This window comes from Pristiophorus japonicus, chromosome 14 (genome assembly GCF_044704955.1).
Source record: "Pristiophorus japonicus isolate sPriJap1 chromosome 14, sPriJap1.hap1, whole genome shotgun sequence".
NCBI lineage: Eukaryota > Metazoa > Chordata > Chondrichthyes > Pristiophoridae > Pristiophorus > Pristiophorus japonicus.
The window spans coordinates 107,358,576-107,376,548 of NC_091990.1; the positions used below are offsets into that span (position 1 = coordinate 107,358,576).

The following is a 17,973-nucleotide window of genomic DNA, read 5'->3' on the forward strand; positions in this document are numbered from 1 at the left end:
CATCTGCATCAACACGCACAGATGCCCGTTTGGATTTGACCAGCCGCAGCGATATTCCAGAGGAACATGGAAAGCTTGCTGAAGTCAGTCCCGCGCACTGTGGTCTTCCAGGATGACATCTTGGTTACAAGTCGGGACACCGTCGAGCACCTGCAGAACCTGGAGGAGGTTCTTAGTTGGCTTAATCGTGTGGGGCTCAGGCTAAAACGTTCGAAGTGCATTTTCCTGGCGTCTGAAGTGGAGTTCCTGGGGAGAAGAATCGCGGCGGACGGCATCAGGCCCACCGATTCAAAGACAGAGGCAATCAAGAACGCACTGAGACCACAGAATGTGACAGAGCTGCAGTCATTTCTAGGACTTCTGAACTATTTTTGTAACTTCTTACCGGGTCTTAGCACATTGTTAGAACCCCTGCACTCTTTACTGCATAAAGGAGATGAATGGCTATGGGTAAAAGCCAAGAAAATGTCTTTGAGAAAGCTAGGAAGCTGTTATGTTCAAACAAATTGCTTGTGTTGTACGATCCATGTAAATGATACTAGCATGTGATGCGTCATCGTATGGGGTTGGGTGTGTACTGCAACAAGCTAATGAATCTGGGAAATTGCAACCGGTTGCTTATGCATCCAGAAGTCTGTCTAAGGCCGAGAGGGCTTACAGTATGATCGAAAAAGAAGAGGGGTAAAGAAAATGCATCAATATCTGTTTGGGCTCAAATTTGAATTGGAAACTGATCATAAGCCGCTTATATCCCTCTTTTCTGAAAATAAGGGGATGAATACAAATGCATCGGGCCGCATCCAGAGATGGGCGCTCACGTTGTCCGCATACAACTACGCCATCCGCCATAGGCCAGGCACAGAAAACTGTGCCGATGCTCTCAGTAGGCTGCCATTGCCCACCACCGGGGTGGAGATGGCACAGCCCGCAGATTTAGTTATGGTAATGGAAGCATTCGAGAGTGAGTAATCACCTGTTACCACCCGACAGATTAGAACCTGAACGAGCCAGGATCCCTTACTATCATTAGTAAAAAACTGTGAGCTCCACGGGAGTTGGTCCAGTGTCCCGTTAGAGATGCAGGAAGAAATAAAACCGTACCAGCGGCGCAAAGTGCCTTCTGTGGGGTAATCGGGTAGTTGTGCCAAAAAAGGGCAGGGACACTTTCATTAGTGATCTCCACAGTACCCACCCAGGCATTGTAATAATGAAAGCGATAGCCAGATCCCACGTGTGGTGGTCCTGTATCGATGCAGACTTAGAGTCCTGCATGCACAAATGTAATACATGTTCCCAGTTAAGCAATGCACCCAGGGAGGCGCCACTAAGTTTATGGTCCTGGCCCTCCAAACCGTGGTCTAGGGTTCATGTCAACTATGCAGGCCCATTCTTGAGAAAACTGTTTTTAGTGGTTGTAGATGCGTACTCCAAATGGATTGAATGTGTGATAATGTCGGCAAGTACATCCGCTGCCACCATTGAAAGCCTACGGGCCATGTTTGCCACACACGGCCTGCCTGATGTCCTTGTAAGTGACAATGGGCCGTGCTTTACCAGTGCTGAATTCAAGGAATACATGACCCGCAATGGGGTCAAACATGTCACGTCTGCCCCGGTTAAGCCAGCGTTCAACGGTCAGGCAGAACGAGCAGTTCAAACAATCAAGCAGAGCTTGAAAAGGGTAACTGAAGGCTCACTGCAGACTCGCTTATCCCAAGTCCTGCTTAGTTACCGTACAAGACCGCACTCGCTCACCGGGGTCCCTCCCGTTGAACTGCTCATGAAAAGTGCACTCAAGATAAGGCTCTCGTTAGTCCACCCTGATCTACACAAACAGGTAGAGAGCAGGCGGCTTCAGAATGCATATGATCGCGCAAATGTGTCATAGAAATTGAAGTAAATGATCCTGCATTTGTGTTGAACTATGGACAAGGTCCCAAGTGGATTGCTGCTACTGGTTTGGCCAAAGGGTGTTTGTAGTCAAACTCGCAAATGGACTCACATGCAGAAAACACTTGGACCAAACCAAACTCAGATTTACGGACTATCCAGAACAACCCACAATAGACTCTACCTTTTTCGACCCTCCAACACACAAGTGGCAACCGACCCAGCGGTTGACCACGAAGCAGAACCCATCACCCACAGCAGCCCAGCAAGACTCACCACCCCCAGCAGTCCAGCAAGGCCAGCTGCGCAGCAGCCCAGCGAAGGCCCAACAAACGACTCACCACCACCAGCATTTGCACCGAGACGATCAACCAGGGAAAGGAGGGCTCCAGATCGACTCACATTGTAAATAGTTACACTATTGACTTTGGGGGGTGGGTGGGGGGGGGGGGAGTGTTGTTACATATGTAAATCTGTAATTACCATGTCTAACCACCAGAGGGCTTATCCCCTGGAGTCCCAAGGGATCCCATAATCCCTTGGGAGAACCTATATATAATGAGGCCTCACAGGCTGGAGAGGCACTCTGAGATCTGTAATAAAGGACTATGGTCACACTTACTTTGAGCTTGCAGTATCTAGTCTGACTCTTTATCCAAGACATAACAGTTACAGCATCTTTCCATTCCCCAGCTCCTGTGTAATGTGCACAACATCAACAACTTGCACCTATCATCATCATAGGCAGTCCCCCGAAATCGAGGAAGACTTGCTTCCACTCTAAAAATGAGTTCTCAAGTGACTTTACAGTCCAATACGGGAATTACAGTCTCTGTCACAGGTGGGACAGACAGTGGTTGAAGGAAAGGGTGGGGTGGGGGGGGAGTCTGGTTTGTCGCACGCTCCTTCCGCTGCCTGTGCTTGTTTTCTGCATGCTCTCGGCGACGAGACTCGAGGTGCTCAGCGCCCTCCCGGATGCTCTTCTTCCACTTAGGGCGGTCCAGCTCTTCTTCCATTTAGTGCGGTCCAGGGATAGGGACTCCCAGGTGTTGGTGGAATGTTGCATTTTATCAAGGAGGCTTTGAGGGTGTCCTTGAAACGTTTCATCTACCCACCTGGGGCTCGCTTGCCGTGTAGGAGGTCCGAGTAGAGCGCTTGCTTCGGGAGTCTAGTGTCAGGCATGTGAACAATGTGGCCCACCCAATGGAGCTGGTCGAGTGTGGTCAGTGCTTCGATGCTGGGGATGTTGGCCTGATCGAGGATGCTAATATTAGTGCGTCTGTCCTCCCAGGGGATTTTCAGAATCTTGTTGGTGGTATTTCTCCAGTGATTTGAGGTGTCTACTGTATATGGTCCACGTCTCTGAGCCATACAGGAGGGTGGGTATCACAACAACCCTGTAGACCATGAGCTTGGTGGCAGATTTGAGGGCCTGGTCTTCGAAAACATTCTTCCTCAGGCAGCCGAAGGCTGCGCTGGCGCACTGGAGGCGATGTTGAACCTATAGTGCGTCCCCAGCAACAACAATTTACATCGATTGGGTGTTCCCATAGGCAGGTGAGGTGAGAGAAGGTGAGGTTGAGGGGAGGTGAGGGTAGGTTTGGGAGAGGTGAGGTTGAAGGAAGATGAGGTGAGGGAAGTTCGAGGGAGGTGAGGTTGAGGGAAGGTGAGGTTGAGGGAAGGTGAGGGGAGATTGAGTTTGAGGGAAAGTGAAGTTGAGGGAAGGTGAGGGGTGAGGGGAGGGGAGGTTGAAGAAAGGTGAGAGGAGGTTGAAGGAAGGTGAGGGGAGGTGAGTTTGAGGGAAGGTGAGGGGAGGTTGAGTTGGAGGGAAGGTGAGGTTGAGGGGAGGTGAGGTTGAGTTGGAGGGAAGGTGAGGTTGAGGGGAGGTGAGGGAAGGTTGAGGGAAGGTGGGTTGAGGGAAGGTGAGGGTGAGGGGAGATTGAGTTTGAGCTAAGGTGAGGTTGAGGGAAGGTGAGGTGATTCCCCCCTCTCCCGGGCATGCGCGGTACCCGCGGGCGGGGGCGCGCCTGTCGGGAGCGGGAGCGCGGACACATTGTATCGCGGGCCGATCCCCTGAGCCGCGAAGGCCGGGCGGGCGGTGGAGCGGGAGGAGCGGCGCTAGGAGCCAAGGTTACTGTGTGTGGTTTTATACAATGTGAGCCAGGCTTGGGGTGAATGGCCTGCCGTCCGCACCAGGGCCGCACACCGGCTCTCCGGGGCTTTGGTCAAATTGTTGCACCAAGTTTCAGACTTATTCCCCGCTGGCAACTTTACTCTCACTGCCAGGCTCCCATAGTTGCTCACACTACCTCTGATCCCATCTTTAAACAGTGTGTATCTAATGCAACAGTTGGTACATACTGCAAGTATGTATTTATATATATATTTTAAAATGCTACTTATTTTTGGAACTGGTGCATTTTTAGGTGTTGCCATCTGCAATGTCTGAGGAGTAGGCCATACGGCCCCTCGAGCCTGCTCCGCCATTCAATAAGATCGTGGCTGGTCATCGTCCTCAACTCCACTTTCCCGCCTGATCTCCATATCCCTCGATTCCCCAAGAGTCCGAAAATCTATCGATCTCGGCCTCGAATATACTCAACGACTGAGCATCCACAACCCTCTGGGGTAGGGAGTAGATCATGGCTGATCAGTACCTCAACTCCATTTACCCACCTTAACACCTTCAACAAGAATCCTATTAATCTCAGTTTTGATATTTTCAATTGACCCCCAGCCTCAACAGCTTTTTTGGGGGGAGAGAGTTCCAGATTCCCACTGCCCTTTATGTGAAGAAGTGCTTCCTGACATCACCCCTAAATGGCCTGGCTCTAATTTTAATATTATGCTTCCTTGTTCTCCACTCCCTCTACCAGAGGAAATAGTTAGTATTTACCTGATCTAATGCTTTTATCATGTTAAACAGCTTGGTTAAATCACAAAAGGTGATGGCAACGGGTGGGTAGTGGTGTTCCACAGGGATCGGTGCTGGGACCACTGTTGTTCACTATTTCCATAAACAATTTGGACTCGTTAGGAAGTACAATTTCAAAATTTGCGGACGCAGCAAATTGGGTGTGTAGTTAATACAGAGGAGGACTGCAACAAAATACAGGAAGACATTGATAAACTTGTAGAATGGGCATGTAATTGGCAAATGAACTTCAATATAGATAAGTGCGGGGTAATACATTTTGGTAGGAAGAATAAGGAGGCCACAGGCTGCTTGGAAAATAAGTGTCTAAATGGGTAGAGGAGCAGAGGGATCTGGGGGTCCAGATACACAAATCACTAAAAGCAGCGACGCGGGTTAATAAGGCCATAAAACGCAAACCAGGGTTCATTTCTAGAGAGATAGAATTGAAAAGCAGAGAAGTTATTTTAAACTTGTATAGAACCTTGGTTACACCACACTTGGAGTTACTGTAAACAGTTCTGGTCTCTATATTATAGAAAGGATTACAGAGGCACTGGATAAGGTGAAAAAAGATTCACAAGAATGATATCAGAACTGAGAGGTTATACCCATCAGGAATGAGTGAAGGGGCTGGGGACTCTTTTCTGTAGGAAAGGGAAGGCTGAGGGGAGACCTGATGGAGACCTTTAAAATTATGAAAGAGTTCGATAGGGTAGACGTTGCAAAGATGTTTCCACTTGTTGAGACGAGAACTAGGGGCCTTAAATATAAGATAGTCACTAATAAATCCAATAGGGAATTCAGAAAAAACCTCTTTACCCAGAGAGTGGTGAGAATGTGGTTGAGGCGAATAGCACAGATGCATTTAAAGGTAAGCTGAATAAACACATGAGGGAGAAAGGAATAGAAGGATATGTTGATAAGATTAGATGAAGAGGGGTGGGAGGAAGCTGGTGTGGAACATGACCATCTGTTGGGCCGAATGGCTTGTTTCTGTGCTGTATTTCTATGTAATTTGCACACAGGAAGGTCCAACGGACAGTAATGAGATAAATGACAAGATTACCCGTCTTTGGTTGAGGAACAAATGTTTTTTTTAATTCATTCACGGGATGTGGGCGTCGCTGGTAAGGCCAGCATTTATTGCCCATCCCTAATTGTCCTTGAGAAGGTGGTGGTGAGCCACCTTCTTGAATCGCTGCAGTCCGTGTGGTGAAGGTGCTCCCACAGTGCTGTTAGGGAGGGAGTTCCAGGATTTTGACCCAGTGATGATGAAGGAATGGCTGATATATTTCCAAATCAGGATGGTGTGTGACATGGAGGGGAATGTGGAGGTGGTGGTGTTCCTATGTGTCTACTGCCCTTGTCCTTCTAGGTGGTAGAGGTCGCGGGTTTGGGAGTTGCTGCAGTGCATCTTGTAGACGGTGCGCCGGTGGTGGAGGGAGTGAATATTGAAGGTGGTGGATGGGGTGCCAATCAAGCGGGCTGCTTTGCCCTGGATGGTGTCGAACTTCTTGAGTGTTGTTGGAGCTGCACTCATCCAGGCAAGTGGAGAGTATTCCATCACACTCCTGACTTATGCCTTGTAGACGGTGGAAGGGCTTTGGGGAGTCAGGAGGTGAGACACTTGCCACAGCCTCTGACCTGCTCTTGTTGCCATGGTATTTATGTGGCTGGTCCAGTTAAGTTTCTGGTCAATGGTGACCCCCCCAGGATGTTGATGGTGGGGGATTCGGTGATGGTAATGCCGTTGAATATCAAGGGTCGGTGGTTAGACACTCGCTTGTTGGAGATAGTCATTGTTAGGCACTTGTGTGGCACGAGTGTTATTTGCCACTTATCAGCCCAAGCCTGAATGTCGTCCAGGTCTTGCTGTCTGTAGGCATGGACTGTTCCATTATCTGAGGAGTTGCAAATGGCACAGAACACTGCAGTTAATGTACGAATGATATGTAAATCCGAGGTGTTGTTGTGGATGTCACTCCTGCTTAGAGCGGCACAGTTGATGACAGAACAAGAATTTGGAGAATGATGATAGTGAGCCCGAGGAACACGGTCAGATGTCACACCACCTTTGATCTCCACCATTCTGTGCCAGCCATCAAAAGCTGACTTTGCCCAGATTCAAGGTTTTCACTTGTGAAAAATATAATTATTTTTGTTCAATTACTATCAAGGTCTCCGCCATGGCTCAGTGGGTACAATCTTAGGTACAGGTTAGGTGAGTGGGCAAATGCATGGCGGATGCAGTATAGTATAGATAAATGTGAGGTTATCCACTTGGGTGGCAAAAACAGGAAGGCAGAATATTATCTGAATGGTGACAGATTAGGAAAAGGGGCGGTGCAACGAGACCTGGGTGTCATGGTACATCAGTCATTGAAGGTTGGTATGCAGGTACAGCAGGCAGTGAAGAAGGCAAATGGCATATTGACCTTCATAGCGAGAGGATTTGAGTATAGGAGCAGGGAGGCCTTACTGCAGTTGTGTAGGGCCTTGGTGAGGCCACACTTTGAATATTATGTACAGTTTTGGGCTCCTAATCTGAGGAAGGACATTCTTGCTATTGAGGGAGTGCAGCAAAGGTTCACCGGACTAATTCCCGGGATGACAGGACTGATATATGAAGAAAGACTGGATCGACTAGGCTTATATTCACTGGAATTTAGAAGAATGAGAGGGGATCTCATAGAAACATATAAAATTCTGACAGGATTGGACAGGTTAGATGCAGGAAGAATGTTCCCGATGTTGGGGAAGTCCAGAACCAGGGGTCACAGTCTAAGGATAAGGGGTAAGCCATTTAGGACAGAGATGAGGAGAAATTTCTTCACTCAGAGTTGTGAACCTGTGGAATTCTCTACCACAGAAAGTTGTTGAGGCCAGTTTGTTAGATATATTCAAAAGGGAGTTAGATGTGGCCCTTCCGGCTAAAGGGATCAAGAGGTATGGAGAGAAAGCAGGAATGGAGTACTGAAGTTGCATGATCAACAATGATCATATTGAATGATGGTGCAGGCTCGAAGGGCCGAATTGCCTACTTCTGCACCTATTTTCTATATTTCTATCTTGTCTCAGAGTCAGAAGATCATGCGTTCATGTCCCACTCCAGAGATTTGAGTACATAATCCAGGCTGACAGGAAGGGGCAGTACTGAGGGAGTGCTACACTGTCAGAGGGGCAGTACTGAGGGAATACTGCTCTGTTGGAGGGCCAATACTGAGGGAGGACTGCACTGTCGGAGGGGCAGTACTGAGGGAGCGCCGCACTGTCGGAGGGGCAGTACTGAGGGAGCGCCGCACTGTCGGAGGGGCAGTACTGAGGGAGCATGCACTGTCGGAGGGGCAGTACTGAGGGAGCGCCGCACTGTCGGAGGGGCAGTACTGAGGGAGCATGCACTGTCGGATATGCCGTCTTTGGGATGAGACATTAAACCGAGGCCCCGTCTGCTTTCTCAGGTGGATGTGAAAGACCCTGCTGCCACTTAAGAAGAGCAGGGAGTTCTCCCCGGTGCCCTGGCCAATATTTATCCCTCAACCAACATCACTGAAAGAAATAGATTATCTGGTCAATCATTCAGTTGCTGTTTGTTGGAGCTTGCTGTGCGCAAATTGACTGTCGCGTTTCCTACATTACAACAGTGACTACACTTCAAAAAGTACTTCATTGACATCCTGAAATGCAAGTCTCTGTTAATTTTCCAGCAACATGAATCCAAAGCAGGTGAAGAAGCAGCGAAAGGCTAGTCGCTCCTCCCTCGTGACATCTTTATCATCGATCAAGGAGGAAGCTCTGATGGATTTGGTGAGCTGTGATTCTTTCCCTTTGAACGCTTAGAAATAAGAACATAAGAATTAGGAGCAGGAGTCGGCCATTCAGCCCTCGAGCCTGCTCTGCCATTCGATAAGATCATGGCTGATCTTCAACCTCAACTCCACTTTCCTGCTCTATCCTCATATCCCTCGTTTCCCTTAAAATCTATCGATCTCAGCCTTGAATCTACTTAACGAATGAACCTCCACAGCCCTCTGGGCTAGAGAATTCCAAAGATTCACCACCCTCTGAGGTTTCTCCTCATCTCAGTCCTAAATGGCCAACCCCTTATCCTGAGACTGTGACCCCTGGTTCTAGACTCCCAGGCCAGAGGAACATCCTTCCTGCATCTACCCTGTCAAGCCCTGTAATAATGTTATATGTTTCAATGAGATCACCTCTCATTCTTCTAAACTCTAGAGAATATAGGCCTAGTCTACTCAATCTCTCCTCCAAATATCCTCCAATGCTCAATGGCCCTGCAGCAGATCCATCCTGAGAGTGGGCAACCTGTAGATATCAGCAGAAGGCGATCCTTAAATGATAAATATCCAGCCAATTTTTAAAAATACATTGATTTTAATCTTTTGTCCGCTTTGCCGTCATCGTTGTGACTTTCCATCACTGGGACAGACTGTGCTATGGAGCTCTCCTGCTCCGCTGTCTAAAACTGCAAGTTACCTTAGCAGGAATGTGAATTTGTAACCCACATATAGATCCTGTTCACACCATTGCTTTTCTTTTTCTAATCCTAGATATTATTAACAATAGAAAATTGTTTTGATATAAAAATGTCGATAATTCAGTTACAGGCAAGCAGTGAAATTTACCGCCACCCCTCAGGTGGACGTGAAAGATCCCACGGCACCGAGTTAGCATAGAAATTTTCATAGAAATTTCTGGCACGGAAGGAGGCCACTTCAGCCCATCGTGTCCGTGCCGGTGTCCTGGCCAATATTTATCCCTCAATCAACATCACTAAAAAAACAGATTATCTGATCATTATCACATTGCTGTTTGTGGGAGCTTGCTGTGCACAAATTGGCTGCCACGTTTACTACATTACAACAATGACTGCACTTCAAAAAGTACTTCATTATCTGTGAAGTGCTTTGCGATGTCCTGAGGGCATGAGTGAAATGCAAGTCCTTTAATATCACCAACAGGATTTTCTAGGCTATAGCTGTTACAGAGGTTGAAAAATCTGGTGGAGATTAAAGTAGGAAGCCTTGCGGCATTGTATCATATGTGCTTGTGAATAAACCTGGTCGGGAGTTGAAGATCTATCTGCCAGAAACGGTAGCATAGTGGTTATGTTATGGTTACGAGTAATCCAAAGACCTGGACTAATGATCTGGAGACGTGAGATCAAATCCCACCACGGCAGCTGTGGAATTTAAATTTAGTCAATTAAATAAAGCTAGTGTCAGTAATGGTGACTGTGATTGGCGTAAAACTCCATCTGGTTCACTAATGTCATTTAGGGAAGGAAATGTGCCATCCTTACCCGGTCTGGGCCTATATGTGATACCAGACCCACAGCAATGTGGTTGACTCTTAACTGCCCCTCTGAAATGGACCAACGAGACACTTGGTTGTACCAAACCGGTACAACAAAGCCAGCACTGTGCGAATATCTTCACCACACCGACTGCAGCGGCTCAAGGCGGCGGCTCACCGCCACCTTCTCCAGGGTAATTAGGGTTGGGCAATAAATGCCGGCCTTGTCAGCAACGCCCACTTCCCATGAACGAATAAAACAAAAAATATATATGCAGTTATTCTACTACTATCTATACCTTTCTAACTCCTGTCTGTCCAGACAAGCAGTACTTGAAGCTGTGCTAACTTGATTTATTTTACAGGAGCCTGGTTTTGAATCCTTGGAACAAACTGCACAGATGGTACATGACTCCGAAGGGCTCAGACTGGAGCCAGGCAACACGAAGAACAGAAAATCCAATCGTTGCAAAAGGAGCAGGAACGCGAAGCAGATTTGCAACAAGAAGGGTGACCCTTACGAGAGCGCTGTGAATCCTCCAACCGAAGAGACCACTGAAGGCAAACGAGAAAGCTCATCAAAGAAGAAGCACAAGAAAAGCAAAAAGAATAAAGAAAAGTATAAAAATAAAGACAAATGCGTGTCAAAGGGAGAAGTTGAAAAACCCGGGAAGTTTTGCTCGTGGGGCCAGCGATGGGCTCCTCGGCCTCTCCCTGTGTCCATTGCCTCAGCTAAAGCCAAGAGGAAAAAGTGCCTTCTGAGGGACTGTTCTTCAGTCAGTGTTAGCGATGAGAACCTTACAGGAGTACAGGGCGAGGAGCAGTGGGAGGAAGACCGGTCTGTTCAAGCAGTCAACAATCTTCGGGCTAACAGTAAAATGATCCAGCAGTACTTGTGCCTCTCCACCTCACAGGAAGGTCCTTGTAGTCCTGCGAATGGAACAGCAATGCAGCAGGGTGAGGAGGCGGGTGCAGATTGGGAAGAAGCTTCGTGTAAAGGGAAGGCAACACAGGACACGCCGAGGAAGGGGAGATCAGCTGACGGTCTTCACTTTGGAAATCTTAACCCCTTCCGTCAATCCTCTGCAAACACTTGCACACCAACAGCGTCACTCGATGAATCATTCCACAGATACCTTCGGAGTTTGAAGCCTACTCACAGCCGTCGGACAGGAGTCCCGGGAAAGAAACAGCTCACTTGTGAAGAACTTTGTTTCAAGAACAGCAAAGCTGCCCATGTGATGAAGGCAAGTCCGGAGTTCTCTGGCGATTACGGTAATAGCCAAGACCTCTTTATTACACAGAAGACATTCCTGCCCTTGACGCAATCTCACAGCGGCAGCGGTTCCTCGGCGGACGAGACAACGGGCAAAGATTTCGACCATCGTTTGAGGTCAGCGGACACAGGCCGATGGCGATTCGGCTCCCCGCCTCTTGGAGAGAAGGCTGACCTGTGCCACCCTGGATTGCAGTCACCCAAAGACAGGCCTTGTGAGAAAGGAACCCAGACAACTGACTTCTTCAGTGCACCGGCCATGGCCACGTCTCTGCGCTTCTGCCAGACAGTGAAATGGGAACCGTGCTCTGAAGAGCCAGTGGACCTCAGCCTCCCTTCCAGGGTAAGAGCCAAGGCCACCGCTCGTTCAAAAGACAGACCCAACTCTTTACGTCTGCGGGAAGGTAGCGTCAATCCATCTCCTCAACACCCGCCGACGCCTCGCTCTCCCCGCGAGGCCCCGAACGCGTACCAGCTACTGCCATTGCCCGCTTACGCCGAGGGGAAGAAACAGGTACTGAAGAGCACCTTCATCATCTCACAAAACAGAATCTGCGACGAGGGGAAATACGTGCAGACTTTTCTAAATGAGTCTTACTTCTTTAAGGTCAAAGGCCAGCTGAAACCGAAAGATCCCAGGATGCCATTGGTGAAGAAAAAGAGGAAAAAACAAAAGAACTGAGAAGTGAGGTGATTGGTCCGAGCCGGGGTTCACAGGCCAATGTGTATTTGACAAATGTATAATTTGCTTTGCCCCACTGAAGATTTTTTCTTACTCCTTTCTGACTCTACGGGTTCAGTCAGGCCCTGCGTCCTCTTGAAGCCTAAAGGGGGGTTTGGTGCGGGTATCTTTCAGTGTCACCTTGAGAGCTGGCCAGTAGATACAGCCCGGTGGCATCTTAACATAAGAATCAGGAGCAGGCGTAGGCCATTCAGCCCCTCGAGCCTACTCCACCAATCAATAAGATCGTGGCTGATCTTCTACCTCAACTCCACTTTTCCGCCCAATCTCCATATCCCTTGATTCCCCTAGACTCCAAAAATCTATCGATCTCAGCCTTGAATATATTCAATGACTCAGCATCCAAAGCCCTCTGGGCAGAGAATTCCACAGAAGAAACTTTTCCTCATCTCAGTCCTAAATCTTATTTAGGTCATAATCTTCTTTGATTGGAGCAGGCTCGAGGAGCCATAGGGCCTACTCCTGCTCCTGTTTCTTATCTTCTTATGTTCTTATGTTCTTACGTAGCCGACCCCTTATCCTGAGACTGTGCCCCCTAGTTCTTGACTCTCCAGCCAGGGGGAAATATCCTACCTGTCAATCCCCCTCAAAATCTTCCCCTGTAATGTCCTTCCTTCACTTCGAGAAGCCCTGAGCTGTCCCCAAGCATCTTCTCTCAGTGACAACACACGACCGAGATGGGAAACAGATGTGACGGGGCTGAAATACCTAACTCTAGCGCAGCGTATATTTAAATTTACATTGGTATGAGAAGTTATCCAGGGTGTTTGAAGGCTGCAATGAGTTTCACGTGAAATTAACTGCGAACGTGAGGCTCTGTCAGTTTATAATCGTCAGTGACAGTTAAATAGCAGCCTTTCATTCACTCTCATACCGTTTATGTTGTTTATAGAGAATGTGGAATTTCCACCGTTAAATGTTCATTTATTAAAATGTTCTAGTTTTTTTTACATTTTCAAAAGCATTCTGGATATCGTGTCGATTGACAGTCCTGGTGGGTCAGTGTGATTCAGTGACTGTAATACGCACAGTTCGATCCACAAATTGTTTGGATGTTGCATGAGGGCTGACGTGGTATTCAGCAAACGTTCGTCGTTCAAATTTATTCTAAATGAAGGGAAATAAACTGTGATGGGTACATTTTGAACTTAAGGGAGGGAGGTACAGCGTGATTGGGGACAGTTGTCAGTGGACAGCACTCTCGCCTCAGTCAGAAGGTTGTGGGTTCAAGCCCCCACTCCAGAGTCTCGAACACATAATTTGGCCGACACTCCCAGTGCAGTGCTGAGAGAGCGCTGCGCTGTCACAGCTACCGTCTTTTGGATGAGATGTTAAACCGAGGCACCGTCTGCCCTCTATAAGGTGGACGTAAATGATCCCACAGAAACTATTTGAAGAAGAGCAGGGGAGTTCTCCCCAGTGTCCTGGGTCAAATATTTATCCCTCAATCAACATCACTAAAACAGATTATCTGGTCATTTATCACATTACTGTTTGTGGGATCTTGCTGTGCGTAAATTGGCTGCCGCGTTTCCCACATTACAACAGTGACTACACTCCAAAAGTATTTCATTGGCCATAAAGTGCTTTGGGATGTCTTGAGGCTGTGAAAGGCGCTACAGAAATGCAAGTCTTTCTGTCTTTTTAGTTATATTGAGGGCTGAGGTCAAAGTGACGCACGGACATTTCGGAGAGTGCCGTTTGTGATTTCTAAGTTATTTGTATAGAATTTTTAGATATGTTTAACTCTGTGTTGGAATACTTGATTTTGATTTTAAAAAATAACCAAAGAGCCGGCACAGGCACGATAGGTCTAATGGCTGCCTTGTGTGCTGCATGGTTCTACGGTTCCAACAATTGACTCGATAGGAAAAGAGCAGCAGTGTGATCCTTGAATAAAGGAAGAAAGACTTGCAATTATATAGCGCCTTTCACGAGCCCAGGACGCCCCAAAGCTCTTTACAGCCAATGAAGTACTTTTTGGAGTGTAGTCACTGTTGTACGGCAGCCAATTTGCGCACAGCAAGCTCCCACAAATGACCATGTGATGTTGACCAGATCATCTGTTTTAGTGATGCAATTGAGGGTAAATATTGACCAGTGCACGAGGGAGAACTCTCCTGCTCTTCTTCGAAATAGTGCCATGGGATCTTTTACATTCACCTGAGAGAGCAGACGGTGCCTCAGTTTAACTCCTCATCCAAAAGACTGCACTCAGTGCTGCATAGGAGTGTCGGCCTAGAATTTTGTGCCCAAGTCTCTGGAGTGGGACTTGAACCCACAACCTTCTGACTCAGAGGCAAGAGTGCTATACACTGGCTGACATTGGTTTAACCTCATGTACAGAAGACGGCATCTCCGTCAGTGCAGCGGAGCTCCCTCAGTACTGGCTCTCCGACAGTGCAGCGCTCCCTCAGTACAGCACTCCCTCAGTACTGCCCCTCTGACAGTGCGGCGCTCCCTCAGTACTGGCCCTCCGACAGAGCAGCGGACCTCAGTACTGACCCTCCAACAGTGCAGCAATCCCTCAGTACTGCCCCTCCAACAGTGTGGCACTCCCTCAGTACTGCCCCTCCAACAGTACTGGCCCTCCAACAGTGCAGCGCTCCATCAGTACTGGCCTCCGACAGTGCAGTGCTCCCTCAGTACTGCCCCTCCGACAGTGCAGCGCTCCCTCAGTACTGCCCCACCGACAGTGCAGCGCTCCCTCAGTACTGGCCCTCCGACAGAGCAGCGGACCTCAGTACTGACCCTCCAACAGTGCAGCAATCCCTCAGTACTGCCCCTCCAACAGTGTGGCACTCCCTCAGTACTGCCCCTCCAACAGTACTGGCCCTCCAACAGTGCAGCGCTCCATCAGTACTGGCCTCCGACAGTGCAGTGCTCCCTCAGTACTGCCCCTCCGACAGTGCAGCGCTCCCTCAGTACTGCCCCTCCGACAGTGCAGCGCTCCCTCAGTACTGCCCCTCCGACAGTGCGGCGCTCCCTCAGTACTGGCCCTCCGACAGTGCAGCGCTCCCTCAGTACTGGCCCTCCGACAGTGCGGCGCTCCCTCAGTACTGGCCCTCCGACAGTGCGGCGCTCCCTCAGTACTGGCCCTCCGACAGTGCGGCGCTCCCTCAGTACTGGCCCTCCGACAGTGCAGCGCTCCCTCAGCATTGTACTGGGAATGTCAGCCTAGATTTTGTGCTCAAGTCTCTGGAGTAGGGCATGAACCCACACCTTCTGATTTAGGTATGAGACTGTTACCCATTGAGCCACGCTGACATTTAATCATAATATATACATTTCTAAACAAAAACTCAAAGTAACAACAGTGTAATGATGTAAAACTACATTCAGAAATGTGTGTTTGTAAATGTATCAATTTTTCATGCAGCTAATCTACTAAAAATTGTGTCCAGCCCACAGCCATAGCCTCACATCTTTGAAATTTGTCACACAAGCACATGAGGCCAAACATTATAACCGCTTAAATGTATCAATAAAATATCTGATTGATTATATGTGAAGGAGTCTAAAGGAGCAACGAGGGGTGAGTAACTGGCAGAATACTGAATAATCAAAGCACCCAGCTTCATCAAACTTACCATTCACCAATCAGCAAACGCCACAAAATGAATCCGGTCGCTGAACCTTTCATGTTTTGTGAGCCAATGTTTAACACCTGCTATTGCATATCCTGCAACAGTGTTAGCCTACTGGTGGCCATTAGGCTGTGAAATCAAATACAGATTTCACCATTAACGTCCTGGAAATTATCGTATCAGAGGTATGATTATCTGACAAGTTAAGTTTATAATGGCTGTAAAAGTTGCAACATACCTTTTAAAGATTTGAATGAAACAAAGCTATCAGGCTAATTGCACTAGAGAGGGTGCAGAGGAGATTTACGAGGATGTTGCCAGGACGGGAGAATTTTAGCTCTGAGGAAAGATTGGATAGGCTGGGGTTGTTTTCTTTGGAACAGAGAGAGCTGAGGGGAGACCTTATTGAGGTGTACAGAATTATGAGGGGCCTAGACAGAGTGGATAGGAAGGACCTATTTCCCTTAGCAGTGGGGTCAGCAACCAGGGGGCATAGATTTAAAGTAATTGGTAGGTTTAGAGGGGATTTAAGGGACCATTTCTTCACCCAGAGGGTGGTGTGGGTCTGGAACTCACTGACTGAAAGAGCGGAGTGACAGAAACCCTCGCCACATTTAAAAAGTACTTGGATGTGCACCTGAAGTGCCGTAACCTACAGGGCAACGGACCAAGAGCTGGAAAGTGGGATTAGGTTGGATAGCTCTTTGGCGGCCGGCGCGGACACGATGGGCCGGAATGACCTCCTTCCGTGTTGTAAATTTCTCTGATTCTAATTTGGAACAGATGTTCAGAAGTTGGGACAAAATGTTTTTGATAACGTGCATTGTGCATTTCATAGTCTTACACAGTATTTACAGCACAGAAACAGGCCATTCAGCCCAGCAGGTCTGTGCCGTTGTTTATGCTCCACACGAGCCTCCTCCCACCCCTCTTCATCTCGCCCCATCAGAATAACCCTCTATTCCTGTTTCCCTCATGCTTGTCTAGCCTCCCCTTAAATGCATCTATATTATTCACCTCAGCCACTCCGTGGTAGCGAGTTCCACAGTCTCACCACTCTCTGGGTAAAGAAATTTCTCCTGAACTCTCTATTGGATTTATTAGTGACTATCTTATATTTATGGCCCCTAGTTCTGGTCTCCCCCACAAGTGGAAACATCTTCTCTACACCTACCCTATCAAACCCTTTCATAATCTTAAACTCCTCGATCAGGTCAGCTCTCAGCCTTTTCTCTTATAGAGAATAGAGCCCCAGCCTGTTCACTCTTTCCTGATGGGTATCTTTTGGAAGTAGCAATAACAATTTGTATTTGTATAGCGCCTTTATCGTAGTAAAACATCCCAAGGCACAGAATAAAAAATGCCACAATACTGAAACCATAATATATAGGTTTTGGGTCTAGTGGCACACGTCACATGTTGCAGTTTGTCTTTACCAGCTGAGTTGTTTTGACCTGGAACCTGAAATTTCCAAATAGTTATAATTGCTCTCTAATTGCCCCAGCAGTTTACAGGCAGCTACGCTTACCTTAAAGGGGAAGGCCACCTTACCATAAGAATTAGGAGCAGGAGTAGGCCATACGGCCCCTCAAGCCGGCTCCGCTATTCAATGAGATCACGGCTGATCTTCGACCTCAACTCCACTTTCCCGCACTACCCCAATATCCATTGATTCCCCTAGAATTCAAAAATCTTATCGATCTCAGTCTTGAATATATTAAATGATTCAGCTTCCACAGCCCTCTGGGCAGAGAATTCCAAAGATTCACAAACCTCTGAGTGAAGAAATTTCTCCTCACCTCAGTCCTAAATAGCCAACCCCTTATCCTGAGACAGTGCCCCCCGCCCCTCCCCCCAGTCCTAGACACTCCAGCCAGGGGAAACATCTACCCTGTCATTCTCCCTCAGATTCTTATATGTTTCAATGAGATCACCTCTCATTTCCAGAGAGTGTAGACTCAATCTCTCCTCATAGGATGAGAGGGTTGTCCTCGGGATCAATCTAGTTGAGTATCACAACTGTGGTCCAGATTATCTGTGAGCAACACCACAAGGCAACCAGTTGATCTCGATTATTCACCACCTTCTCCAAGAGATCGTCTCTGCCTCGGGCTCTCATCCTTTGCCGATAATTATCACCCTCTTGGTGGGTTTAGTTACCAGGGAGAAGCAACAACAACTTGTATTTATATAGCACATTTAACATATTAAAATGTCCCAAGGCGCATCACAGGATATTAAGTGATAA

The 17,973-nt window shown here is 47.9% G+C and overlaps 1 protein-coding gene across 2 annotated transcripts; it reads left to right on the plus strand.

The window, feature by feature from the left end:
* The first annotated feature begins 3,964 nt into the window (after positions 1-3,964).
* On the plus strand, positions 3,965-13,710 carry LOC139279458 (uncharacterized). Of its 2 annotated transcripts, XM_070898587.1 has the most exons (4): positions 3,965-4,020; positions 8,512-8,611; positions 10,486-11,910; positions 12,004-13,710. In XM_070898587.1, the coding sequence occupies exons 2-4, from the start codon at positions 8,516-8,518 to the stop codon at positions 12,076-12,078; spliced, it is 1,596 nt and encodes a 531-aa protein (XP_070754688.1). In that variant the 5' UTR covers positions 3,965-4,020; positions 8,512-8,515; the 3' UTR covers positions 12,079-13,710. The 2 variants fall into 2 exon arrangements, with proteins under 2 accessions (XP_070754688.1, XP_070754687.1); XM_070898586.1 differs by having other exon boundaries at positions 10,486-13,710.
* Positions 13,711-17,973: the final 4,263 nt, after the last annotated feature.